This window comes from Pseudorca crassidens, chromosome 3 (assembly GCF_039906515.1).
Source record: "Pseudorca crassidens isolate mPseCra1 chromosome 3, mPseCra1.hap1, whole genome shotgun sequence".
NCBI lineage: Eukaryota > Metazoa > Chordata > Mammalia > Artiodactyla > Delphinidae > Pseudorca > Pseudorca crassidens.
In genome coordinates this window covers 109,224,689-109,250,640 of record NC_090298.1, presented here as the reverse complement: position 1 = coordinate 109,250,640, position 25,952 = coordinate 109,224,689, and the positions used below count along the sequence as shown (strand labels likewise).

General features: G+C 38.5%; 1 protein-coding gene and 1 pseudogene across 1 annotated transcript in view; one reads left to right on the top strand and one right to left on the bottom strand.

Annotated features, from left to right (window-relative positions):
- Positions 1-25,952, top strand: part of MEIKIN (meiotic kinetochore factor) — a 134,246-nt gene that overhangs the window by 103,802 nt on the left and 4,492 nt on the right. Inside the window, exon 10 of the mRNA XM_067731668.1 lies at positions 20,642-20,765. Coding sequence (XP_067587769.1) covers positions 20,642-20,765 — 124 coding nt within the window. The remainder of the gene's footprint in view (positions 1-20,641; positions 20,766-25,952) is intronic.
- Positions 22,435-24,825, bottom strand: LOC137220570 (uncharacterized; annotated as a pseudogene).

The window sequence follows — 25,952 nt, the reverse complement described above, 5'->3', positions numbered from 1 at the left end:
GATTTTTTTTTCATATTATCTCATTGATAATCTCCTTCTCTCTGTTCTTTCTCTTTTTTCTGGAACATCTATTATTTGTATAGTGGACTTCCTGTACCAGCCCTTTCAAATTCTTATCTTTAAAATAATCTCTTTATCCTTTTGTTCTACTTTCTGGGAGATTCCCTCAGTTTTATCTTCCACATCTTATATTGAAGATTTTGCATTAATGCTATAATATTTGTAATGTACAAGAGCTCCTTTTTGTTCTCTGGATGTCGCTTTATAATATACTTGTTTCATGGTTGCCATACCTTGTAATGTTAATTAGCTAATGTTGATGTTTTCTTTTACTACTGTAGTCTCTGTTTCCTCCAAGATGTATCCTTCCTTCTTTTCTTTAATTTTCTTCTTTTTCCCTCTTCTCCTCTCTTCTTTCCTCCCATTCCCTCTGTTCTTCTCTTCTCCCTCCCTCCCTCTTTCTCTCCCTCCTTTCCTCCCTCCCTCCCCTTCTTCCTTCCATCTTTCTTTCTTTCTTTCTTTCTTTCTTTCTTTCTTTCTTTCTTTCTTTCTTTCTTCTTTCCTTCCTTCCTTCCTTCCTTCCTTCCTTTCTTTCTTTCTTTTTCTCTCTTTCTTTCTCTCTCTACTCATATTTAAGATTGTGGATCTAAAAAGCTGATTGGACACCCTAGTTCCTGGGTAGAGCTTGTCAACTGTGAAATTCATTGTAGGGTGATTTTGCTGAAACTTTTACTTGTATCAGCAACATTAGCTCTTTCCTTTTGGACTGCAGAGAGCAAAATCTTTCAATCTCTTGTCTGGAGGATAAAAGCCTCTTAGGGTTGGGAGTCTCAGCACCACTTTTGTGATGAATTGGGAGATTGGGATTGACATATATACACTAATATGTATAAAATGGATAACTAATAAGAAACTGCTGTCTAAAAAAATAAATAAAATAAAATTCAAAGAAAAAAGACAAAAATAGAAGCAATCTGAAAGATTAGATTAAGCTGGTAATCTACTTTCCTTCTTGTCCCAAATTTCTTTTTTTTAAAATAAATACATTTATTGGGCTTCCCTGGTGGCGCAGTGGTTGAGAGTCCGCCTGCCGATGCAGGGGACACGGGTTCGTGCCATGGTCCGGGAAGATCCCACATGCCGCGGAGCAGCTAGGCCCGTGAGCCATGTCCACTGAGCCTGTGCGTCCGGAGCCTGTGCTCCGCAACGGGAGAGGCCACAACAGTGAGAGGCCCGCATACTGCAAATAAATAAATAAATACATTTATTTATTTTATATATTTTTTTATTTTTGGCTGAGTTGGATCTTTGTTGCCGTGTGTGGGCTTTTCTCTAGTTGTGGCAAGCAGGGGCTACTCTTCGTTGCAGTGCATGGGCTTCTCATTGCAGTGGCTTCTCTTGTGGAGCATGGGCTCTAGGTGCGTGGACTTCAGTAGTTGTGGCACACGGGCCCAGTAGTTGTGGCTCATGGGCTCTAGAGTGCAGGCTCAGTAGTTGTGGCTCATGTGCTCTAGAGTGCAGGCTCAGTAGTTGTGGCATACGGGGTTAGTTGCTCCACGGCATGTGGGATCTTCCTGGACCAGGGCTCAAACCCACGCCCCCTGCATCGACAGGTGGATTTTTAACCACTGTACCACCTGGGAAGCCCAGCACCACTTACTTCTAGTACAGTACCTCCCACTTCAACTTCTGGAAATTCCTTAGAGAGGAAACCGTCTGTTATACCATTTTCATAGACAAATCCTACAGTCTTTTGATTGAGTTGGAGAAGAGCAGTTACAAGAAGTAGGAGAGTAGGTCTGGGAATTCGACTGCCTTCTCTTTATGTAAATATAGCATTCATAAAAGAGTACGTGTATGGAAAAAAATAGATGAACACCCTTATGCTCTCCTACCATGCAGACAATTAAATAGAACATTACAAATATCGCCCCCCCCCGAAACCCGAGGAGTCTCACTATGATTCCATTAACCCTCTCCCATAAGTAATGACTGTCCTGAGATTTGTGCCATTCATTCCTCTACTTTTATTTTATTTTATTTATTTATTTTGCAGTACGCGGGCCTCTCACTGTTGTGGCCTCTCCCATCGCGGAGCACAGGCTCCGGACGCGCAGGCTCAGTGGCCATGGCTCACGGGCCTAGCCGCTCCGCGGCATGTGGGATCTTCCCGGACCGGGGCACGAACCCGTGTCCCCTGCATCGGCAGGCGGACTCTCAACCACTGCGCCACCAGGGAAGCTCTACTTTTATTTTTATTACTAACATCTTTACTAAATCTTTCATTCCATGAACGTTATATATTTCCTGATTTATTTAAGTGTTCCTCAATATTTTTCAATAAAGTTTTCTTATTTTAACCAGAATGACCTTGTATTTTTTTTGTTAAACATATTCCTATGTACATTATATTATTTGATGCTGTGGTAAATGATGTCTTTTTATAATTTCATTTTTAACTTTTTGTTTATAGAGTATAGAAATACAAATGACTTGTATATATTTAGCAGAGCCAGCACTCTGCTAAATCTTATTAATGCTAATATATGTATATGGATTCTTTTGGATTTCTATGTAGACAGTCATATCATCTGTGCATAATAACAATTTTGTTTTTTCCATGAGAATTGTCCCTTATTGTTCTGGATAAGACCGCCAGTACAACATATTTCTTTTTTGAGATCTTAAGGGAAATTGTTTAAAAGGTTTCACTGTTGGGGCGAGTCAAGATGGCGTACTAGGAGGACATGGAATTTGCATCTCCTCACAACTAGTGCACCTACCAGGCACCCATGGGGTACCACAGACAGCTAAGGGGACAGGAGGAAACCCCAGTGACCGGGTAGGACATGGGGCATGGGGGGAGTGAAGGGGGAGGAGAAGTGGAGGCGGGGCAGGACTGGCACCCTGAGGGGCAGCTGGAGGAGGGGAAGGGATCCCATGCCCAAAGGGGGAAATTTTAGAACTATTGGGAGGGCAGAGGATCAAAAGGGAGTGTAGCCAGTGTTCCCCTGCCCACTTGGACCCCCAAGAACCTGCTGGGATCCTGGGCCTGATCCTCTGCCCACCTAGGCCCCCTCCAGCTGCGGGAGTCCTGAGGGGAGTGGGAGGGAGGGAAGGCGGAGCAAAAGTAAAGGCCGGACCTCCAGAATGGCACCCCTGAGGGGTGGCTGGGGGAGGGAAGGAGTCCCTACACCCAGCAGTACCCACCCACTGTTAGGGGTCCAGTAGCAATGGGGGAGACCCTGGGGAGACAGTAGGAGAGGGGAGGGAAGGAATGGAAGGGAACGGGGCCAGTGCTTTCCCTGTCCCAGAAGCCTGTTGGACTCCCAGGCCTAATCCTCTGCATTCAGAGCCTCCCTCCTGCTGTGCAGAGCCCAAGCCCCACCCCTACACACCTCCACCCAGGGCCCTACCTCCAAACTCCGGAACCCCACACTCCAGAGGCTCTCCTTTGGACATGCTGCCTCTCCCCTTCCACACAGCTCCTAAGCAGAGGACCGCCCCACACTTGAACGTCACCCGCCTAGGCCCTGCCCCAGTCTCAAACGTCACCACCCTACCCACCTAGGTCCTGCCCCACACTAAACCCTGGCCCTGCCTAAGTTCCACCCCCTGCCTAAACTCTGCCCCCATAGCCAAGGCTTTTTTTTCTTTTTCCTTTTCTTTTTTCCTCTTTTAGTTTGGGGTGCTGTTTTACCTTGTTTTATTGATTGGGGTGCTGTTTTACCTTGTTTTATTTTGGTATTTTTTCTTGTTTTTTTTAAATAAATATTTATTTATTTATGGCTGCATTGGGTCTTCGTTGCTGTGAGTGGGCTTTCTCTTGTTGCAGCGAGTGGGGGCTACTGTTTGTTGTGGTGTGTGAGCTTCTTATTTCGGTGGCTTCTCTTGTTGTGGAGCGTGGGCTCTAGGTACGTGGGCTTCAGTAGTTGCAGCACACAGGCTCAGTACTTGTGGCTTGCGGGCTCTAGAGCACAGGCTCAGTAGTTGTGGCGCACGGGCTTAGTTGCTCTGCGGCATGTGGGATCTTCCCGGACCAGGGATCGAACCCATGTCTCCTGCATTGGCAGGTGGATTCTCAACCACTGCGCCACCACGGAAGCCATGTTTTAACTTGTTGATTCATTATTGTTGATTCTTTATATTTTTCCTAATAAATCTTTTATTTTTCTAATTTTATTTTACTTTATACTTTGTTAGTGATCTCTCCTTTTAGCTTGTTGCCCCCCCCTTTTTTTCTTTTTCTTCCTGTGGTTTTATTTTACCTTGTTGCAGTTATTTCAATTACAGTTTTATTTTTCCTAATATATTTTTTATCTTTCTAATTTTATTTTGTTTTTTATTCTTTGATATTTTACTGCTCCATTTTTCTTTCTTTCTTCCTTTTTTTTTTCTTTTTTTTTTCACTGTGCCATGAACCTTGCGGGATCTTGGTTCCCATGGGGGAGGTTGGGCCTGAGCTCCTGTGGTGGGAGCTCTGAGTCCAAACTGCTGGACGAACAGTGAACCTCAGACCCCAGGGAATATTAATCGGAGTGAGGCCTCCTGGAGGTCCTCATGTCAGCACCAAGACCCAGCTCTGTCTAACTGCCTGCAAACTCCAGTGCTGGATGTCTCAGGCCAAACAACCAGTAAGACAGGCATACAGCACCACCCATTTAAAAAAAAAAATTGAAACGACAAAAAAATATGTTACAGTCGAAGGAGCAAGGTAAAAACCTACAAGACCAAATAAATGAAGGTGAAATAGGCAAATTACCTGAAAAAGAATTCAGAGTAATGATAGTAAAGATGATCCAAAATCTCGGAAACAGAATGGAGAAAATACAAGTAACACTTAACAAGGATCTAGAAGAACTAAAGAGCAAACAAACAGTGATGAACAACAAAATTACTGAAATTAAAAATACTCTAGAAGGAATCAATAACAGAATAACTGAGGCAGAAGAACTGATAAGTGAACTGGAAGATAAAATGGTGGAAATAACTGCCAGGGAGCAAAATAAAGAAAAAAGAATGAAAAGAATTGAGGACAGTCTCAGAGACCTCTGGGACAACATTAAACACACCAACATTCAAATTATAGGGGTCCCAGAATAAATAGAGGAAAAGAAGGGGTCTGAGAAAATCTTAAAAGAGATTATAGTAGAGAAACGTCCCTAACATGGGAAAGGAAATACTCAATCAAGTCCAGGAAGCACAGAGAGTACCATACAGGAGAAACCTAAAGAAAAACTCGCCGAGACACATATTAATCAAACTATCAAAAATTAAATACAAAGAAAAAATATTAAAAACAACAAGGGAAAAGGAACAAATAACATACAAAGGAATTCCCATAAGGTTAACAGCTGATTTTTCAGTAGAAAGCAAGCCAGAAGGGAGTGGCAGGACATATTTAAAGTGATGAAAGGGAAAAACCTACAAACAAGATTACTCTTCCCAGGAAGGATCTCATTCAGATTTGATGGAGAAATTAAAACCTTTACAGATAAGCAAAAGATAAGAGAATTCAGCACCACCAAGCCAGCTTTACAACAAAGTGCTAAAGGAACTTCTCTAGGCAGGAGACACAAGAGAAGGAAAAGACCTACAATAACAAACCAAAAACAATTAAGAAAATAGTAATAAGAACATACTATCGATAATTACCTTAAATGTAAATAGATTAAATGCTCCAACCAAAAGACATAGACTGGCTGAATGGATACAAAAACAAGACCTGTAGATATGCTGTCTACAAGAGACCCACTTCAGACCTAGAGACACATACAGACTGAAAGTGAGGGGATGGAAAAAGATATTCCATACAAATGGAAATCAAAAGAAAGGTGCAGTAGCAATACTCATATCAGACAGAATACACTTTAAAATAAAGACTATTACAAGAGACAAAGAATGCCACTACATAGTGATCAATGGATCAATCCCAGAAGAAGATATAACAATTGTAAATATTTATGCACCCAACATAGGAGCACCTCAATACATAAGGCAGATGCTAACAGCCATAAAAGGGGAAGTCAACAGTAACACAATCATAGTAGGGGACTTTAACGCCCCACTTCACCAATGGACAGGTCATCCAAAATGAAAATAAATAAGGAAACACAAGCTTTAAATGATACATTAGGGCTTCCCTGGTGGTGCAGTGGTTGAGGGTCTGCCTGCCGATGCAGGGGACACGGGTTTGTGCCCCAGTCCAGGAGAATCCCGCGTGCCGCAGAGCGGCTGGGCCCGTGAGCCATGGCCACTGGGTCTGCGTGTGCAGAGCCTGTGCTCCGCAATGGGAGAGGCCGCAGCAGTGGGAGGCCTGCATACCACAAAAAAAAAAAAAAAAAAAGATACATTAAACAAGATGGACGTAATTGATATTTATAGGACATTGGACATTCCATCCAAACACAACAGAATACACTTTCTTTTCAAGTGCTCATGGAACATTTTCCAGGATCGATAATATCTTGGGTCACAAATCAAGCCTTGGTAAATTTAAGAAAATTGAAATTGTATCAAGTATGTTTTCTGACCACAATGCTATGAGACTACATATCTATTATAGGAAAAAATCTGTAAGAAATACAAACACCCAGAAGCTAAACAATACACTACTAAGTAAGAAGAGAACACTGAAGAAATCAAAGGAGAAATCAAAAAAAAACCTAGAAACAAATGACAATGAAAACACGATGACCCAAACCTATGGGATGCAGCAAAAGCAATTCTAAGAGGAAAGTTTATAGCAATACAGTCCTACCTCAAAAACCAAAAGAGCCCCAAACAACCTAACCTTACACCTAAATCAGTTAGAGAAAGAAGGACAAAAAAAACCCCAACGTTAGCAGAAGGAAAGAAATCATAACGATCAGATCAGAAATAAATGAAAAAGAAATGAAGGTAACAGTAGCAAAGATCAATAAAACTAAAAGCTGGTTCTTTGAGAAGATAAACACAATTGATAAACCATTAGCCAGACTCACCAAAAAAAAAAAAAAAGAAGGGAGAAGACTCAAACCAACAGAATTAGAAATGAAAAAGGAGAAGTAACAACTGACACTGCAGAAATACAAAGGCTCAGGAGAGATTACTACAAGCATCTATATGCCAATAAAATGGAAAACCTGGAAGAAATGGACAAATTCTCAGAAAAGCACAACCTTCCAAGACAGGACCAGGAGGAAATAGAAAATATAAGCAGACCAATCACAAGCGCTGAAATTGAAACTGTGATTAAAAACATTCCAACAAACAAAAGCCAGGACCAGATAGCTTCACAGACAAATTCTATCAAACATTTACAGAAGACCTAACACCTATCCTTCTTAAACTCTTCCAAAATATAGCAGAGGGAGGAACACTCCCAAACTCATTCTACGAGACCACCATCATCCTGATACCAAAACCAGACAAAGATGTTACAAAGAAAGAAAACTACAGGCCAGTATCACTGATGAACATAGATGCAAAAATCCTCAACAAAATACTAGCAAACAGAATCCAACAGCACATTAAAAGGATCATACACCATGATCAAGTGGGGTTTATCCCAGGAATGCAAAGATTCTTCAATATATGCAAATCAATCATTGTGATACACTATATTAACACACAGAAGGATAAAAACCATATGATCATCTCAATAGATGTAGAAAAGCTTTTGACAAAATTCAACGTCAATTTATGATAAAAACTCTCCAGAAAGTAGGCATAGGGGGAACCTATCTCAACATAATAAAGGCCATATATGACAAGCGCACAGTCGACATTGTTCTCAGTGGTGAAAAACTGAAACCATTTCCTCAAAGATCAGGAACAAGACAAGGTTGCCCACTCTCACCACTGTTATTCAACAGAGTTTTGTAAGTTTTACCCACAGCAATAAGAGAAGAAAAAGAAATAAAAGGAATCCGAACTGGAAAAGAAGAAGTAAAACTGTCACAGTTTGCAGATGACATGATACTATACATAGAGAATCCTAAAAAGGCTACCAGAAAACTACTAGAGCTAATCAATGAATTTGATAAAGTTGCAGGATACACAATTAATTCACAGAAATCTCTGGCATTCCTATACACTAATGATCAAATATCTGAAAGAGAAATTAAGGAAACACTCCCATTTACCATTGCAACAAAAAGAATAAAATATCTGGGAATAAACCTACCTAAGGAGAAAAAAGACCTATGTGCAAAAAACTATAAGACACTGATGAAAGAAATTAAAGATGATACAAACGGAGAGATATACCATGTTCTTGGATTGGAAGAATCAACATTGTGAAAATGCCTATACTACCCAAAGCAGTCTACAGATTCAGTGCAATCCCTATCAAACTACCAATGGCATTTTTCACAGAACTAGAACAAAAAAATGCACAATTTGTATGGAAACACAAAAGACCCCGAATAGCCAAAACAATCTTGAGAAAGAAAAACAGAGCTGGAGGAATCAGGCTCCCAGACTTCAGACTATACTACAAAGCTACAGTAATCAAGACAGTATGGTACTGGCGCAAAAACAGAAATATAGAGCAATGGAACAGGATAGAAAGTCCAGAGATAAACCCATGCATGTATTATCACCTTATCTTTGATAAAGGAGGAAGAGTATACAGTGGAGAAAGACAGCCTTTGCAATAAGTGGTGCTGAGAAAACTGGACAGCTACATGTAAAAGAATGAAATTAGGACACTTCCTAACACCATACACAAAAATAAACTCCAAATGGATTCAAGATGTAAATGTAAGGCAAGACACTGTCAAACTCTTAGAGGAAAACATAGGTAGAACACTCTATGACATAAATCACAGCAAGATCCTTTTTGATCCACCTCCTGGAGAAATGGAAATAAAAAGAAAAATAAACAAATGGGACCTAATGAAACTTAAATGCTTTTGCACAGTAAAGGAAACCATTAACAAGAGGAAAAGGGAACCCTCAGAATGGGAGAAAATATTTGCAAACAAAGCAACTGACAAAGGATTAATCTCCAAAATATACAGTCAGCTCATGGAGCTCAATATCAAAAAAACAAACAACCCAATCCAAAAATGGGCCGAAGACCTAAATAGTCATTTCTCCAAAGCAGATATACAGATTGCCAACAAATGTATGAAAAGATGCTCAACATCACTAATTATTAGAGAAATGTAAATCAAAACTACCGTGAGGTATCACCTCACAGCAGTCAGAATGGCCATCATCAAAATATCTACAAACAATAAATGCTGGAGAGGGTGTGGAGAAAAGGGAACCCTCCTGCACTGTTGGTGGGAATGTAAATTGATACAGCCACTATGGAGAACAGTATGGAGTTCCTTAAAAAACTAAAAATAGAACTTCCATATGACCCAGCAATCCCACTACTGGGCATGGACCCTGAGAAAACCATGATTCAGAAAGAGTCATGTGACACAATGTTCATTGCAGCACTATTTACAATAGCCAGGACATGGAAGCAACCTAAGTGTCCAACGACAGATGAATGGATAAAGAAGATGTGGCACATATATACAATGGACTATTAATCAGCCATAAAAAGAAATGAAATTGAGTTATTTGTAGTGAGGTAGATGGACCTAGGTTGTGTCATACAAAGTGAAGTAAGTCAGAAATAGAAAAACAAATACCATATGCTAACACATATATGTGGAATCTTAAAAAAAAATGGTTCTGATGGACCTAGGGGCAGGACAGGAATAAAGACACAGACATAGAGAATTGGCTTGACACAGGAGGGGATAAGGCAAGCTGGGATGAAAGTGAGAGAGTAGCACTGACATATATACACTACCAAATGTAAAATAGCTAGTGGGAAGCAGCTGCATGGCACAGGGAGATCAGCTCGGTACTTTGCAACTACCTAGAGGGGTGGGAAAAGGAGGGTGGGAGGGAGACACAAGAGGGAGGGGATATGGTGATATATGTATGCATATAGCTGATTCAGTTTGTTATACAGCAGTAACTAACACAACACTGTAAAGCAATTATACTCCAATAAAGATGTTTAAAAAAAAGTTTCCCTGTTAAGCTTAAAGCTTGTGCACGTTATTTTATAGATAACTTGTACTAAGCTGGATAACCTGTGGTAAGAAGCAAGTAAAAGAATTTTAGCAGCTGAATGAATAAAGGTTCATTTCTTGATCATGCTTTATGTCCATTGGGTTGACTTAGGGCCCTGCTCATAGAGCAGCCTGCATCTTGAATATTGCTAGAAATTATGCCAGTAAAAAAAAAAAAGAAAACTCTGGAATGTCTTCTTACATTGGCAATTAAATATTCTGGCCTGGAAATGACGTTCATTACTTCTGCTCTAAACTCATTGGCCAGGGCTTCCCTGGTGGCGCAGTGGTTGAGAGTCTGCCTGCTGATGCAGGGGACACGGGTTCGTGCCCTGGTCTGGGAAGATCCCACATGCCGCAGAGCGGCTGGGCCCGTGAGCCATGGCCGCTGAGGCTGCGCGTCTGGAACCTGTGCTTCGCAACGGGAGAGGCCGCAACAGAAACTCATTGGCCAGAAATACTCACGTGTCCTTACTGAATCAGAAGTGGAATAGGAGGTGTATATTCTCCACAAAAAATAGAAAGTCTTTGAGAAACAATACTCAGGACTACCAATATCCTTTACTAGGTTGAGAACTTCCCCTTATTTCTAGTTTGCTATGATGTGAATGTGATTTTTATTAAAATTTTTTTCTGCATCTATTGGGTACATACTTCTTTGTTGAGAGCGATTTTTCTCTCTGCTCTGTGATGCTATCATTCCACTGTCTTCTCTCTTACATACTGCTGTTGGGACTCTTCTATTACCCTAATTGTCATTTCCTTGTATATTATATGTATGCAGGAAAGGGTTAGATCATAAGGCCTGCACTTTCCCAAGGTCCTCAGGCCTATCCTGTGGTGAGGCTCCTGGGAGATGACCTCTGAGCCCCTGGCATATCCTGACTGATAACAGTGTTTTTGTATGTTCTGAGCCAGGCCAGATAGTTTATGCTAGCAAGTGATTTATGGTAAACACCTGTTTTTGTTGCCTGAGGCTTTGGGCCACCTTGTATCAGTTTGACCTCTGGGGGACTGGGGTCTGAGTAGCTGAGGTCAGTCATGCAGGCACTGCATGCTTATGTGACTGACTCCAAATAGAAACCCTGATGCCAAGGCTCACTGAGCTTCCCTGGTTGGCAGTACTTTGTACATGGGAGAAATAAGTGTTCTCCATGTGACCTCAACTAGGAGTGGACAACTGGAAGCGTATCCTCCTGAATTCAGTTCTGTATGCCTTTTCTTCTGGACTCCACCCTATGTGCCTTTTCCTTTTGCTGATTTTATCTTATTTTAATTTTTAAAAGTAATTAATTGTTTGTATTGAAGTAGAGTTGATTTAAAATATTATACTATTTTCAGTCGTATAGATAGTGATTCAGTGTTTTTGCAGACTGTACCCCCATTATAAGTTATTGTAAAATAATGGCTATAATCCCTGTGCTCTACAATGTATCCTTGTTGTTAATCTATTTTATACATAGTAGTTTTTATGTTACTCCAGTCCCCCTAATTTGTCCCTCTCCCCTGCCATCTCCACTTTGATAACCACAAGTTTGTTTTCTATATCTGTGAGTCTATTTCTGTTTTGTATATTCATTTGTATTATTATTTTTTTAGATTCCACATATAAGAGATGTCATAAAGTATTTGTCTTTCTTGGTCTGACTTATTTCATGAAGTATAATATTCTCTAGGTCCATCCATATTGCTGCAAATGACAGAATTTCATTCTTTTTTATGGCTAATGGTTCATTTTATATATATATATGTGTGTGTGTGTGTGTGTGTGTGTGTGTATGTATATATTGCATCTTCTTTATCCATTTATCTGTCAACGGACACTTGGGTTGCTTACATGTCGTAGGTATTGTAAATAGTGGTGCTGTGAACATTGTGGTGCATGTATCTTTTCAAATTAGTGTTTTCATTTTTTCTGCACATATACCCAGGAATGGAATTGCTGGATCAAATGGTAGTTCAATTTTTTCTTTTTGAGGAACCTCCATACTGTTTTCCATAATGGCCGCACCAATATACATTCCCACCAACAGTGCACAAGGGTTCCCTTTTCTCCATATCATCTCCAACATTTGTTTTTTGTAGACTTTTTGATGATAGCCATTCTGACAGATGTGAGGTGATATCTTATTGTTGTTTCAATTTGCATTTCTTTAATAATTAGCGATGATGAGCATCTTTTCATATGCCTGTTAGCCATCTGTATGTCTTCTTTGGAAAAATGTCTATTTAGGTCTTCTAGACATTTTTTGATTGGGTTGTTTGTTTTTATTGATATTGAGTTTTATGAGCTGTTTATATATTTTGGATATTAACCCCTTGTTGGTCATATTATTTGCAAATATTTTCTCCCATTCTGTAGGTTGTATTTTCATTTTGTTTATGGTTTCCTTTACTATGCAAAAGCTTTTAAGTTTACTTAGGCCCCATTAGTTTGTTTTTGCTTCTATTTCTTTGCCTTAGGAGACATTTTCAAAAAATATTGCCACTATTTATGTAAAAGAGTGTTCTACCTTTGTTTTCTTCTAGGAGTTTTATGGTTTCTAGTCTTGTATTTAGGTCTTTAATCCATTTTGTAATTTTGTATTTTTGTAAACGGTGTTAGAAAATGTTCTAATTTCATTCTTTTACATGTAGCTGTTCATTTTCCCCCAGAACAACTTGTTGAAGAGATTGTCTTTTCTCTACTGTATATTCTTGTGTCCTTTGTCATAGATTAATTGACGATAGTTGTGTAGGTTTATTTCTGTGCTTTTTATTCTGTTCCATTGATCTATGTGTCTCTTTTTGTGCCACTACTCTGCTGTTTTGATTACTGTAACTTTGTAGTATAGTCTGAAGTCTGGAAGGGTTATACCTCCAGCTTTGTTCTTTTTTCCCAAGATTATTTTGGCAACTCAGGGTCTTTTTGTTGTTCCATATGACTTTTAGGACTATTTGTTCTAGTTATGTGAAAAATGTCATGTTTATTTTGATAGGAATTGCATTAAATCTGTAGATTGATTTGGGTAGTTTGGCCATTTTAAAAATATTAATTCTTCCAATCCAAGAGCACAGGATATCTTTTCATTTCTTTGTATCATCTTCAATTTCTTTCATCAATGTTTTATAGTTTTTAGAGTATAGGTCTTTCACCTCCTTGGTTAATTTTGTTCCTAGTTATTTTAGTCTCTTTTCTGTGTGTTTAAACAGGATTGTTTTTGTATTTTTTACTTTCTTTGTGTATAGAAATGCAACAGATTTCTGTATATTAATCTCATGTCATGCAACTTTACTAAATTCATTTATTATTGCTAATAATTTTGGTGTAGAGGCTTCAGGATTTTCTATACAAAGTATCGTATTACCTCTTCTCTTCCAATTTGGATACATTTTCTTCGTTTTTCTTACCTTATTGCTGTGGCTAGGCCTTCCATTACTATGTTAAATAGAATTGTTGGGAATGGGCATCTTCTGCCCACTCTGTTCTTTCTGATTTTAGAGGAAAGACTTTCAGCTTTTCACCATTGAGTATGATATTAGCTGTGGGCTTGTTGTAAATGGCTTTTATTAAGTTGAGATATGTTCCCTCTGTACCCACTTTGATGAGAGTTTTTATCACGAATGGATGTTGAATTTTGTCAAATGCTTTTTCTGTGTCTATTGAGATGATCATGTGATTTTTATCTTTGCTTTTGTTATTGGGTGTATCACACTGATTGATTTACGAATATTGAACTGTCCTTGTGACCCTAGAATAAATCCAACTTGATCATGTATATGATCCTTTTTATATATTACTGGATTTGGTTTGCTGATATTTTGTTGAGGATTTTTGCATCTATATTCATCAAAGATATTGGCCTGTAATTTTCTTTTTTTTGTAGTGTCTTTGTCTGCTTTTGGTATCAGGGCAACGGTGGCCTTATAGAATGAATTGAGAGTGTTCTTTCCTCTTCAATTTTTGGAATAGTTTGAGAAGGATAGGTATTAATTCTTTTTTATATGTTTGGTAGAATTCCCTTCTGAAGCTCTCTGGTCCTGGACTTTTGTTTGCTGGGAGCTTTTTTTAAATTACAAATTCTATTTCACTTCTAGTGATTGGTCTGTTTAAATTATTTGTAGCTTTTTGGTTCAGTCTTGGCAGGTTGTATGCTTCTATAAATTTGTCAGTTTCTTCCAGGTTGTCCAATTTGTGGACATACTAACTGTTCATAGTATTATCTTATGATTTTGCGGGGGTATTTCTTTGTTGTCAGTTGTTATTTCTCCTCTTTCATTAATTATTATTATTTTTTTCATTCATTAATTATTTTGAGTCCTCTCTTTTATCTTCTTGATGAACCTGGCTAAAAGTTTATCAATTTTTAAAATCTTTTTTAAAAAAACAGTTCTTGGTTTTATTGATCTTTTCTATGGTTTTTATCTCTATTTTACTTATTTCCTCTCTAATCTTTATCCTTCCTTCTGCTGACTTTGGGCTTTGTTTGTTCTTCTTTGTCTAATTCTTTTAAGTGGAATGTTAGGTTGTTTATTTGAGATTTTTCTTGTTTCTTGAAGAAGGCTGTATTGCTATAAACTTCCCTCTTAGAAATGTTTTTGCTGCATCTCATAGATTTTGGGAACTTTTTTTTCCATTTCATTTGTCTTGACATATTTTTTGGTTTACTCTTCGATTTCATCATAGACCCATTGGTTTTTTAGTATCATGTTGTTTAGTCTCCACACGTTTGTTCTTTTCCCATTTTTCCTTCTGTAGTTGATTTGTATTTACATACCATTGTGGTTGGAAAAAAATGCATGATAATAATTCCTATCCCCTTACATTTGTTGAGGCTTGTTTTGTGGCCCAGTATGTGATTTACCCTGGAGCACTTTCTATGTGCACTTGAAAAGAATGTGTATTCTGCTGTTTTTGGATTTAGCGTCCTATAGATATGTATTAAGTACAACCAGTCCATTGGGTTATTTAGGACCACTGTTTCTTTATTTTCTGTCTGGATGATCTGTCCATTGATGCCAGTGGGGTGTTAATGTACCCTACTATTATTGTATTATTGCTGATTTCTCTCTTTATGTCTGTTAGTATTTGCTCTATATATGTAGTTGCTCCTGTATGGGTGCATATATGTTAATGAGTATAATACCCTCTTCTTGTATTGATTCCTTTATCATTGTGAATGATAATTAATCTTCATCTTTGTTATAGCCTTTGTTTTAAAATCTATTTTGTTTGATATGAGTATTGCTATCCCCACATTCTTGTTGTTTTTGTTTACATGAAATATATTTTCTATCCCCTCACTTTCAGTTTTTGAGTTTTGTGTGTGTCTTTAGCCCTGAAGTGAGCCTCAGATAGGCAGCATATTGAAGAGTTTTTTTTAATCCAGTCATCCACGCTATGTCTTTTGGCTGGAGCATTTAGTCCATTGACACATAAAGTAATTATTGTAGGTATGTACTTATGCCATTTTATTACTTTTTTCCAGTTGTTTTTTGTAGTTGTTCTCTGTTGATTTCTTCTTTTTGTTTTTACCATTGTGGTTTGATGATTTTCTTTAGTAGTGTACTTGGGTACATTTCTTTTTGATTTCTCTTTATCTACTGTAGCTTTCTGATTTGTGGTTACCATAGAAATAATATTGACCCAGGATTATATCTACTTGTTTTAAACTTGTATTCATTTAAGTTCAAACACATTCTAAAAGATCTCCATTTTTTACTCCCCTCCCCAACATTTTGTGTTTTTGATGTCATATTTTACATCTTCATGCTTATCCTTTTGCTGGTAATTGTAGTTGTAGTTGCTCTTACAATATTTTGTCTTTTAATCTGCACAGTGGTTTATTTAAGTAATCTTCAATCCTTACTATATACCTGCCTTTCCTAGTGGAATTTTCTCTTTCCTCTAGATTCTTACTTCTTTTCCATTTAGAGACCTTTCAACATTTCTTTTAGAGTAGGTTTAATATTGATGAATTCTTATAGTTTTTCCTTGTTTGAGAAGCTCTTTATCTCTCCTTCTATTCTAAATGATAATACTGCATAGAGTACCCTTGGTTGTAGGTTTTTCCCTTTTAGGACTTTGAAAATATAATGCTGCTCCCTTCTGGCCTGCAAAGTTTCGCAGAAAAATCAGAGGATAGCAAAAAGGGGATTCCCCTGTATATGACTCTTTGTTTTTCTCTTGCTGCCTTTGGAATTCTCTCTTTATCTTTAACTTTTGCCATTTTAAGTATGATGTGTCCTGCTATGGGTCTGTTTGGGTTCATCTTGTTTGGACCCTCTGTGCTTCCTGTACCTGGATATATGTTTCCTTTTCTCGATTTGTGAAGTTTTCAGCCTAATTTCTTCAAATACATTTTCAATCCCCTTTTCTCTCTCTTCTCCTTCTGGAAACCCTATAATGTGAATGTTGTCACACTTAATATTATCCTAAAGATCTCATAGGTTGCTTTTTTTTTAAAATTTGTGTTTCTTTCTGCTGTTCTGATTGGATGATTTACATTATTTTATCTTCTAGGTCACTTATGCATTCTTCTGTATCACTTAGTCTGCTATTCATTCCTTCTAGTGTGTTTTTTAATTTCAACTATTGAATTTTTCATTTCTGATGAGGTCTTTTTTATATTTTCTCTTTCCTTGTTAAAATGATCAGTGTTTAGATCAATTATTTTTCCTAGTTCAGTTAACATTTTTATTACCAATGATTTGAATTCTTTATCTGGTAAATTGCTTATTTTTATTTGTTTGTTTTTCAGGGTTTTTTTCCCTTGCTCTTTCAACTGAGGGCAGTTTCTCTGCCTTTTTGTTTTGCTTAACTTTCTCTGCCTCTTTGAATTTAAATCAAACAGTTACCTGTTATGGTCTTGAAGAGGTGTTCTTACATGGGAGTTTTTCTCTGTAGACTGTATGTGCTCAGTGCCTTTGGTGGGAGGGATGGATTTGATGTGGACACCAGTCATGCCTTTCTTCAGTGTTGCTGGCAGCTATCACCTTGGAGGAGGTGGGGCTGGAGATAGAGGGGCTAGAACTTGCACAGGCTGTGAGGCAGGACTTCCTCTCTGCTGCATGGCTGTCACAACCCAGTCACAGCGGGTTGTGATCCCAAGCTGCTGGAGTAGAAGCCCTGAGGGTTGGGCTCATGCTGGCTCTGTTTTTAATTGTTTTTCCTTCTCCCTGCACCAGAACCTTTGCCCCAAAGGAGGGCTTGTGTACCTACAGAAGTCCAATGCTCTGCCTGTGTTCGTCACATTTTTTCCCAGGTCGTGGCTGCTCCAGATATAGACCTGTGGTGTGGCATGGAGTGAGCCGCACTCAGCTTGGGCTGGGGTACATAGCGAGGTGGTCACGGGGAAACCCAGTGGCTGTGCTGTTGTCAGAAGTCTGGGCTGTTTCTGGGGTGCTGCTTGAGTAAACACCAGCAGTCAGCACTGCTGCTCTACCTTGGCTGTGCCCCAGAACCGGGTCACCTCTGCATCCCAAGGTCAAGTCTTTTCCCCTGAGCTGCTGCCCTAGATTCAGTGCCACGCGGTGGCATGGAGTGAGCTGTGCTGGGGCATTCACTTCACTCAGGTTGGGGAGTGCTGTGAGGTGGCTGCTGGAAACCCAGCAGCTGCTGGGGCAGACCTCTGTCTTACCTGCCTGGGGGCACGCCAGTACCTGTGCACTCCTCATGAGTGAAGTCCAGGTTTCATCAACCTTTCTGTCTCTCCCAGTGGTTTTCCAACCAGCCAAAGGGCGAATGAGTAGATTCTCCCAAGAAAACTCTGGTACTGTTCAGTATCAGAAGGATGGAAAATGAATTCTGGGCAGGAAAATTGCAGATGTCCACTTCAGAGGGTGATATGAATTTTACATTTGAAGAGGTTTCTGTATAATCTTTATTTAAAATAGGAGGAGCCCTTCATAAATACGTATCTCTACTTCTGAGTTCTAAGAGACAAGATATGTCATGTTTGAAAGATACGGTATTTCTTTATTCTAGAGACGGTCTGCTTGACGGGATATTGTCTAAATTAACTGACAATCCCTATCAAATTACCAATAGCGTTTTTTACAGCCCCTTTGGTACTTACTTTCTTGTTATTATAGTGAAATTATATGAGGATGTGAAATGTATTTTGTCCATCATTTCTGCTTAAAACTATTCTGAGCTGAATCTTGAAGAACAACTCTGACACTGACCTTGACCCTGATCATTTATTTTGTTGCTCTTATTTGATGAGAATCCTATGGACCTAAATTGGAGATCTCATCCTCCTAAGATTTGTGTCTGTTTCTACTACAAGTGTAGCTAGGGTTGAGTATCAATCTGGGACCATTTTGGTCCCCTTTAACGATTCTGGTTTTTTGTCACAATCTCAGGTTCAGCATTCCTTTCTTCCTGTTGGCCCATTTACGGTGTCCTGTTCTGAGCCAGTCCCTGTGTCTAGTGGCATGGAATACATTGATTGGCTAGGCTGGGTCTTGTGACCTTGTTGGTGCTCAGAAGTGTTATCAGTGGTGCTGGGAAAACTGGACAGCTACATGTAAAAGAATGAAATTAGAACATTCTCTAACACCATGCACAAAAATAGACTCAAAATGGATTAAAGACCTAAATGTAAGACCAGATAGTATAAAATTCCTAGAGTAAAACATAAGCAGGATACTTTTTGACATAGTCGCAGTAATATCTTTTTGGATCCGTCTCCTAGAGTAATGGAAATAAGAACAAAAATAAACAAATGGTATCTAATTAAACTTAAAAGCTTTTGCACAGCAAAGGAAACCATAAACAAAATGAAGAGACACCCTACAGAATGGGAGAAAGTATTTGCAAACAATGCAACTGACAAGGGATTAATCGCCAAAATATACAAACAGCACATGCAGCTTAGTATCAAAAAACCAAACAACCCAATGAAAAAATGGGTAGAAGACCTAAATAAACATTTTTCCAGAGAAGACATACAGATGGCCAAAAACCACATGAAAAGATGCTCAACATTGCTAATTAGAGAAATGCAAATCTAAACTACAGTGGAACCCTCCTACACTGTTGGTGGGAATGTAAATTGGTACAGCTGCTATGGAGAACATTATGGAGTTTCCTTTAAAAACTAAAAATAGAGCTAACATATGATCCTACAATTCCACTCCTGGGCATATATCTAGAGAAAACTATAATTTGAAAAGGTACACGCACCCCAGTGCTCATTGCAGCACTATTTACAGTAGCCAAGACATGGAAGCAACTTAAATGTCCATCGACAGATGAATAAAGAAGATGTGGTATATTTATACAATGGAATATTACTCAGCCATAAAAAAGAATGAAATAATACCATTTGCAACAATATGGATGGATCTGATCATCATACTAAGTAAAGTAAGCCAGACAAAGACAAATATCATATGATATCGCTTCTGTGTGGAATCTAAAAAAAAACCAATATAAATGAACTTATTTACAAAACAGAAAGAGACTCACAGGCCTAGAAAACAAACTTATGGTTACTAAAGGGTAAGGGGGGGTGGGGGGAGGGATAAATTAGGAGGTTGGGATTAATATATACACACTACTATATATAAAATAGATAACCAGCAAGGACCTACTGAATAGTACAGGGAACTATACTCAGTGTTTTATAATAACCTATAAGGGAAAAGAATCTGAAAATATATATATATATATATATATATATATATATATATATATATATATATATAAAACTGAATAAATGAACTTATTTACAAAACAGAAAGAGACTCACAGGCCTAGAAAACAAACTTATGGTTACTAAAGGGTAAGGGGGGGGTGGGGGGAGGGATAAATTAGGAGGTTGGGATTAATATATACACACTACTATATATAAAATAGATAACCAGCAAGGACCTACTGAATAGTACAGGGAACTATACTCAGTGTTTTATAATAACCTATAAGGGAAAAGAATCTGAAAATATATATATATATATATAACTGAATCATCACTGCACTGTATACCTGAAAGTAACACGATATTGTAAATCAGCTATACTTCAATGTAGAAAAAAGTTATAAAGGTAACCAGTAGAAAGACTAAACGTTAGTGCTATGGGGGAAGGGATGTAAAGTGGTATAAAAAGGTGATTTAATTTAATCTATCAATTATAGAAGAAATAAATATTCCTCATAAAATTTCAAAAAAAATTAACTGAGTTGGGAAATCAAGGAAATCTAGTGTTTGGCTCTGACTTAAATTTATATTTATGTTTTAACTCAGTAAATCCTGTAAACTTTCTCTCCCACTTTGGAGTGCTTGAATCTCAACTCATTACTTTCTCTCTGTTTTTAAATAAGTTATCTAACCTCTCTGAACATAAGTTTCCTTGTTTTACAAATGGGAGTAATATAATCTGCTTTGCTGGTTCTTGGGAATATTAAATAAGCAAATGTTTTAAAACCAATTACCTAGTGTCTGGAGTGAAATAAGCATTTCATAGATGCTTTCTATTGTTAATATCTATGAAATATATGGATATTGAGACTATTTGCCTTTGAAATAAAATAAAACAATCTATAGATATAGTACCTGGAAAAAATATGCAATATCTGCTTTTTTCTTTTGCAGTTTCCTTCAAATACATCAGAAATATGTTGTATTATTAAAGCATCACCAGGAACTAGACAAGTGGAAAGTAAAGCTGTTATTGTAAGGAAGAAGAAGTATTCTCTTCCTAAAGATACTCCTGAAGGTACTGTAGTATGAATGCAGAACCTACTTTTTGGAAGACACCAAACATTTTTTAATTGTAAATTCCTTATGTATACAGGAAGTTCAATTATAGATTGTATTCTGAGAGTTCTGGCATAAAGTGGAAATGGTAAAATTATTAAAAACTTGGTCAGGTTTCAGAACCTGAGCAAAATAGTTTTTTGAAAGTCAGATACTTCATCTCTTGAAAAATTAGCTTATGCCATTGATTTAAAGTGTGTTTATCTAGGATACTTCCTCTTATAACTATCTGAAATTTAGTGTTGTTGGGTATCATATTTAGTAGGTATTTCATTTTTAAAGATATGGAGATATTTTTGCATTCACTTAACATTGGTTGAGCACTTCCTCTGTGAAAGGCACCTTATTATAACTTCTTTATTTCTCACTATTACTTTATGATGACAGGATGTATACTCTGTCCTCATTTAATATATTAAGAATCTGAGGCTTAAAGTATTATAGTATGAAATTTGTCTAAGATCACACTGCTTCCGAGTGGTGGAGAGGAATTCAATCTTTAAAGGCTTCTAAACGCCAAGTTTAGGTTTTTCTGTACTTCTCTCACTGCATATCAGGCAGAATGTCTAATTACTCGATGGAGCTTGGGCACCTTCGAAAGGTAAGCAGGCAGTGAAGCAATTGAAACTTAATAGGTTATGTATAACTTGATCCTTGTCCCCATTTCCTCCACAGAATGTGCCCTGAGCACTCCTGAAGTCCACAGAGATCTTTTTATTTTCCTCTAAGTTCCTTGACTACTTAATTCGATGACACTCATTTGACACTGAATAATATACTACTACCTGACATAATTTACAGTGCTGACTTTTCATATTCTTTAGGTTATGAATTTTTCAAGGACAGAAACCACATACTAGACTTCTTTCTATGTCTATCTCTGATAGCTTTTTTAGCATAGTGGTAGGGAATAGTAGATGCCATATCAGTCAGGATTCTACCAAAGAAACAGAGCTAGTAGGACATATATAGCCACAATCTATGTATACGTATACAAAGAGATTTATTTCAGAGAATTGACATATGCAATTGGAGGGTCTGGCTGAAAACTCTAGGGCAGGCTGGAAACTCTTGGGCAGGAGCTAATGATACGGTCAGTCCTCAGGAGGAATTTTTCTTCTTCAGAGGAACCTCAGTTTTGCTCTTAAGGTCTTTCAGTTGATTGGATGAGGCCTACCTACATTATCAAGGATAATTTCCTTTACTTAAAGTTAGTTATTACGTATGTTAGCTGAACCTACAAAATACCTTCACAGCAACACCAAGATTAGTATTTAATTTAATTGGGTAATGTTGCCTAGCCAAGTTGACGCATACAACTAACCATCACAGTCCACTCCATGTCAACTATGCATTCATACACATCTCCTTAAACCATATTTAATCTCCAAATAAAGACAATAACAAAGTCATACTTCTGCCTAACATAATACAACTGCTGTAAATAAAACTGAAAATGTACTAACTCCTTCCCCAGAAGAGGATGGGTGATGTTTGTTCTTCTGCTTGATATCATATAACTTAAATACTATGATATAAAGTTAACTGATATTAATACAACTTATGTTATATGACATGGGCATGAGAGAGAGAAGAAAACAAAGATATTTGCTTGACTAGTCATGTGGTCATAACGGGTATTTATAACTACCTTCCTCCACTACCCATTTCATATTCCCTCTCCCCTCAGTAAGCATCTCAGCTGGTTGTGGTTCTTTAACTGGTCAGGTGACACAACCCTCATTTCTGAAGGGCCCGTGCTGTTAGTAGTCCTGCTTAGATTGGGTTATTGTAGTTTTCCATTGACCTTAATCATGGGGCATGGTAGAAGAGATGCTCTAAATGATCTCCTGTATTCCAGACATACTCTTCCTTACCTCCATCATGGAGTAGTAGTCCAGTTTCCCGTTGGTAGTCAGGATCAATCACCCCAGCCAGCACAGTAAGTTCCTTCTTTGCCTGTTGACTCAGAGGCATGAGAAGCTCAAAGTGGCCAGGTGGCTGTCTTAATTTCTAGTTCAGTGGAATCATTGTTGTGACTCCTGCATTACTCCCTTTGGAACTAAGACCTCTAGACCTGCAGAGCATAAAGTCATGGCAAAAGGAGGCAAAAATTTTGCAGTGGGTCACCAGGGGTAGTATTGAATAGTCTCACTTCCATTTCTACCGCTTGACTCCTGGGCCTGTGAATCCTGGCCATGGGAGAAACAGTACCATGTATTGGATGCTGATTCAGAGCATACACAACCTTCTGCAGAACCTTGCCTCAGCCCTGCAAGGTATTGCCACCTAGTTGGTGCTATAACTGAGTATTCCAAAGGCCTTTCCATCATTCTGTCAGGCCAGCTGCTTCAGAATGGTGGGGAACATGGTAAGACCAGTGAATTCCATGAACTTGGGTCTATTGCCAAACTACTTTTGCTGTGAAGTGAGTTCTGTAATCAGAAACAATGTTGTGGGATACCATGATGGTGGATAGGGCATTCCATAAATCTTTGGTTGGTGATTTTTAGCAGAAGCATTATGTGCAGGGAAGGCAAATCCATATCCAGAGTAATTTATTCTTACTATTCCAGTAAGAATAAAATGCTGCCCTGATCATGATGGAAGTGGACCAATGTAATCAACCTCTTGCCACCAGGTAGCTGGCTGACCTCTCCAGGGAATGGTGCCATATCAGAGACCAACTAGGTGTTGGTCTCTGCTGCTGACAGATTGGGTACTCAGCAGTGGCTGTAGACAGGTTGACTTTGGTGAGTGGAAGTCTGTTTTGCTGAGACCATGTATAACCTCCATCCCTGCCACTATGGCCACTTTGTTCATTGGCTTATTGGGTGATGACAGGGGTGGCTGGGGAAAGAAGCTAATGGGTATCCACATAACAGGTCATCTTATCCACTTGATTATGAAAATTTTCCTCTGCTTAGATAACCCTTTGGTGAGTGTTCATGTGGGACACATATATCATCATGTTTTTTGCGCATTCAGAGAGTTCTATCCACATGCCTCTTCCCATATTTTCTTGATACCAATTTTCAAATCATGTGCCTTCTGAGTCCCTGACCATCTAGCCAGACTATTGGTCACAGCCCATGAATCAGTATATAATCAAACATCTGGCCATTTCTCCTTCCAGCAAAGTGAACAACCAAATGTACTGCTTGAAGTTCTGCTCACTTCATCCCTTCACCAGTTTCCTTCAGGGATGTCCCAGAAAGAAGCTGTAGGTGCTATAGCTGTTCACTTTCAGATGGTGTCTGCATATCTTGCAGAACCATCTGTAAACGAAGCCTTAGCTTTATTTTCCTCAGTCACCTGACCATAGAGAACTCCCCATGATGCCATTAAAGCAGGCAGGGAGAGAGAAGATAATGTACCGGGAGTAGGGGCCACGGGCATCTGGGCCACTTCCTCATATAACTTACTTGTGCCTTCAGGACCTGCTTGAGCTCAGTCTCATATATACTGTTTCCATTTGCTAACAGAGTGCTGCTCTTCACAGCCGACTTTATGGCTTGGTGCATCAGACAACACACAATTCATGATGGGTAGCTCAGCTCTCATTGTAACTTCGTGGCCCATGGTTAAATATTCAATCTCTACTAAGACCTAGTAGCAGAGCAAAAGCTATTTCTCAAAAAGAGAGTAATTACCCACAGAGGATGGCAGCGCTTTGCTCCAAAATCCTCAGGGCCTGTACTGTGATTATTCACCTACAAGTTCCAAACAGCATCTCTTTCTGCCACTGACATTTCAAGCACCATTGGATCTGCTGGACTATATGGTACAAGTGGCACAGTAGCCTGGACCTTTTGCAGAGCCTTCTCTTTATTCTGAGACTCCCTCAAAACCAGCAACTTTTTAGGTCACTTAGTAGGTGGGCTGGAGTAGTACACACAAATGAGGAAATATGTTGACTCCAAAATCTAAAATGGCCCACTACATGTTGTCTCCTTTTTGGTTGTAGGAGAGGCCAGATGGAACAACTTATCCTTTACCTTATAAGGCATATCTCTCATACCACTGGAACCCTAGAAGTTTCACTGAGATGGAAAAGAGACCCAGCAATTCCACTTCCCTGGACACTAAAGACCCAGCAATTCCACTTCCAGTCTGTTTTGCTAAGACCATGCATAACCTCCATCCCTGCCATCATGGCCACTTTGTTCATTGGCTTATTGGGTGATGACAGGGGTGGCTAACATATATATGACACTGTATATATATATACAGTGTATCCACTGTAATGGGTACATATGTTCATCATAAGATATATACTAGCATGTTCATAGCAGCACTGTTGGTAATAGCTTCAAACTGGAAACTATCCGAATATGCCCATCAACAGTAGAATGGACAAATAAACTGTGGTATATTCATTCATTAGGGTGCTATATAGCAGTGAGAATCAACAGTATATAGTTACTTGCAACAATATTGATGAGTCCCACATAAGAAGCCAAACACAATACAGTACATTTAATATTACTTATATTTAGTACAAAACTAGGCAAACTAAACTATGATGGAAATCACCACAGTGGGTGTCCTTGTTGGGGAGCGGGTATTAACTGGAAAGCGTTATAAGAGGGAATTCTAGGGTACTGGTAGTGTTCAGTTTCATTATCTGGATGCTGGTTACATGGGTGTGTTAAGTTTCTGAAGACCCAACAAGCTGTACAGTACACATATGTGTACTTTTCTGTGTGTATGTTATACTTCAGTAAAATGATAAAAATAAACTTGTCTTAATTTGATCTTTTTGGCCTATCATATTAATTTATGACAGCAGGTAATGTCACAATTCTGGGTTTAATTATTCAACAAATCAAAACTAAGTTGTATCTAGGAAGTTCTTTTGAGTGTTCAGACCAAAATTATTATTATTATTATATTATTTTCATATACAAAAAGATAAAACTTGAAACAGTTTTAGATTTTTCCTCCTATTCTGTTGGGGTGCGGCTGCTTCTTCACACAGGGGAAAATACTACATTCACATCAGTTTATTTGAGGACCCAGTGCCGAGTTCAAGCAGCAAAACCCCAACTTAGCAGATCTAATTTCAAACTTGACACTCATTTCTAAAATTACCACTGCAAATGAATGAACTATGATACAATGTTCTCTCCGAAATGTCTTCATT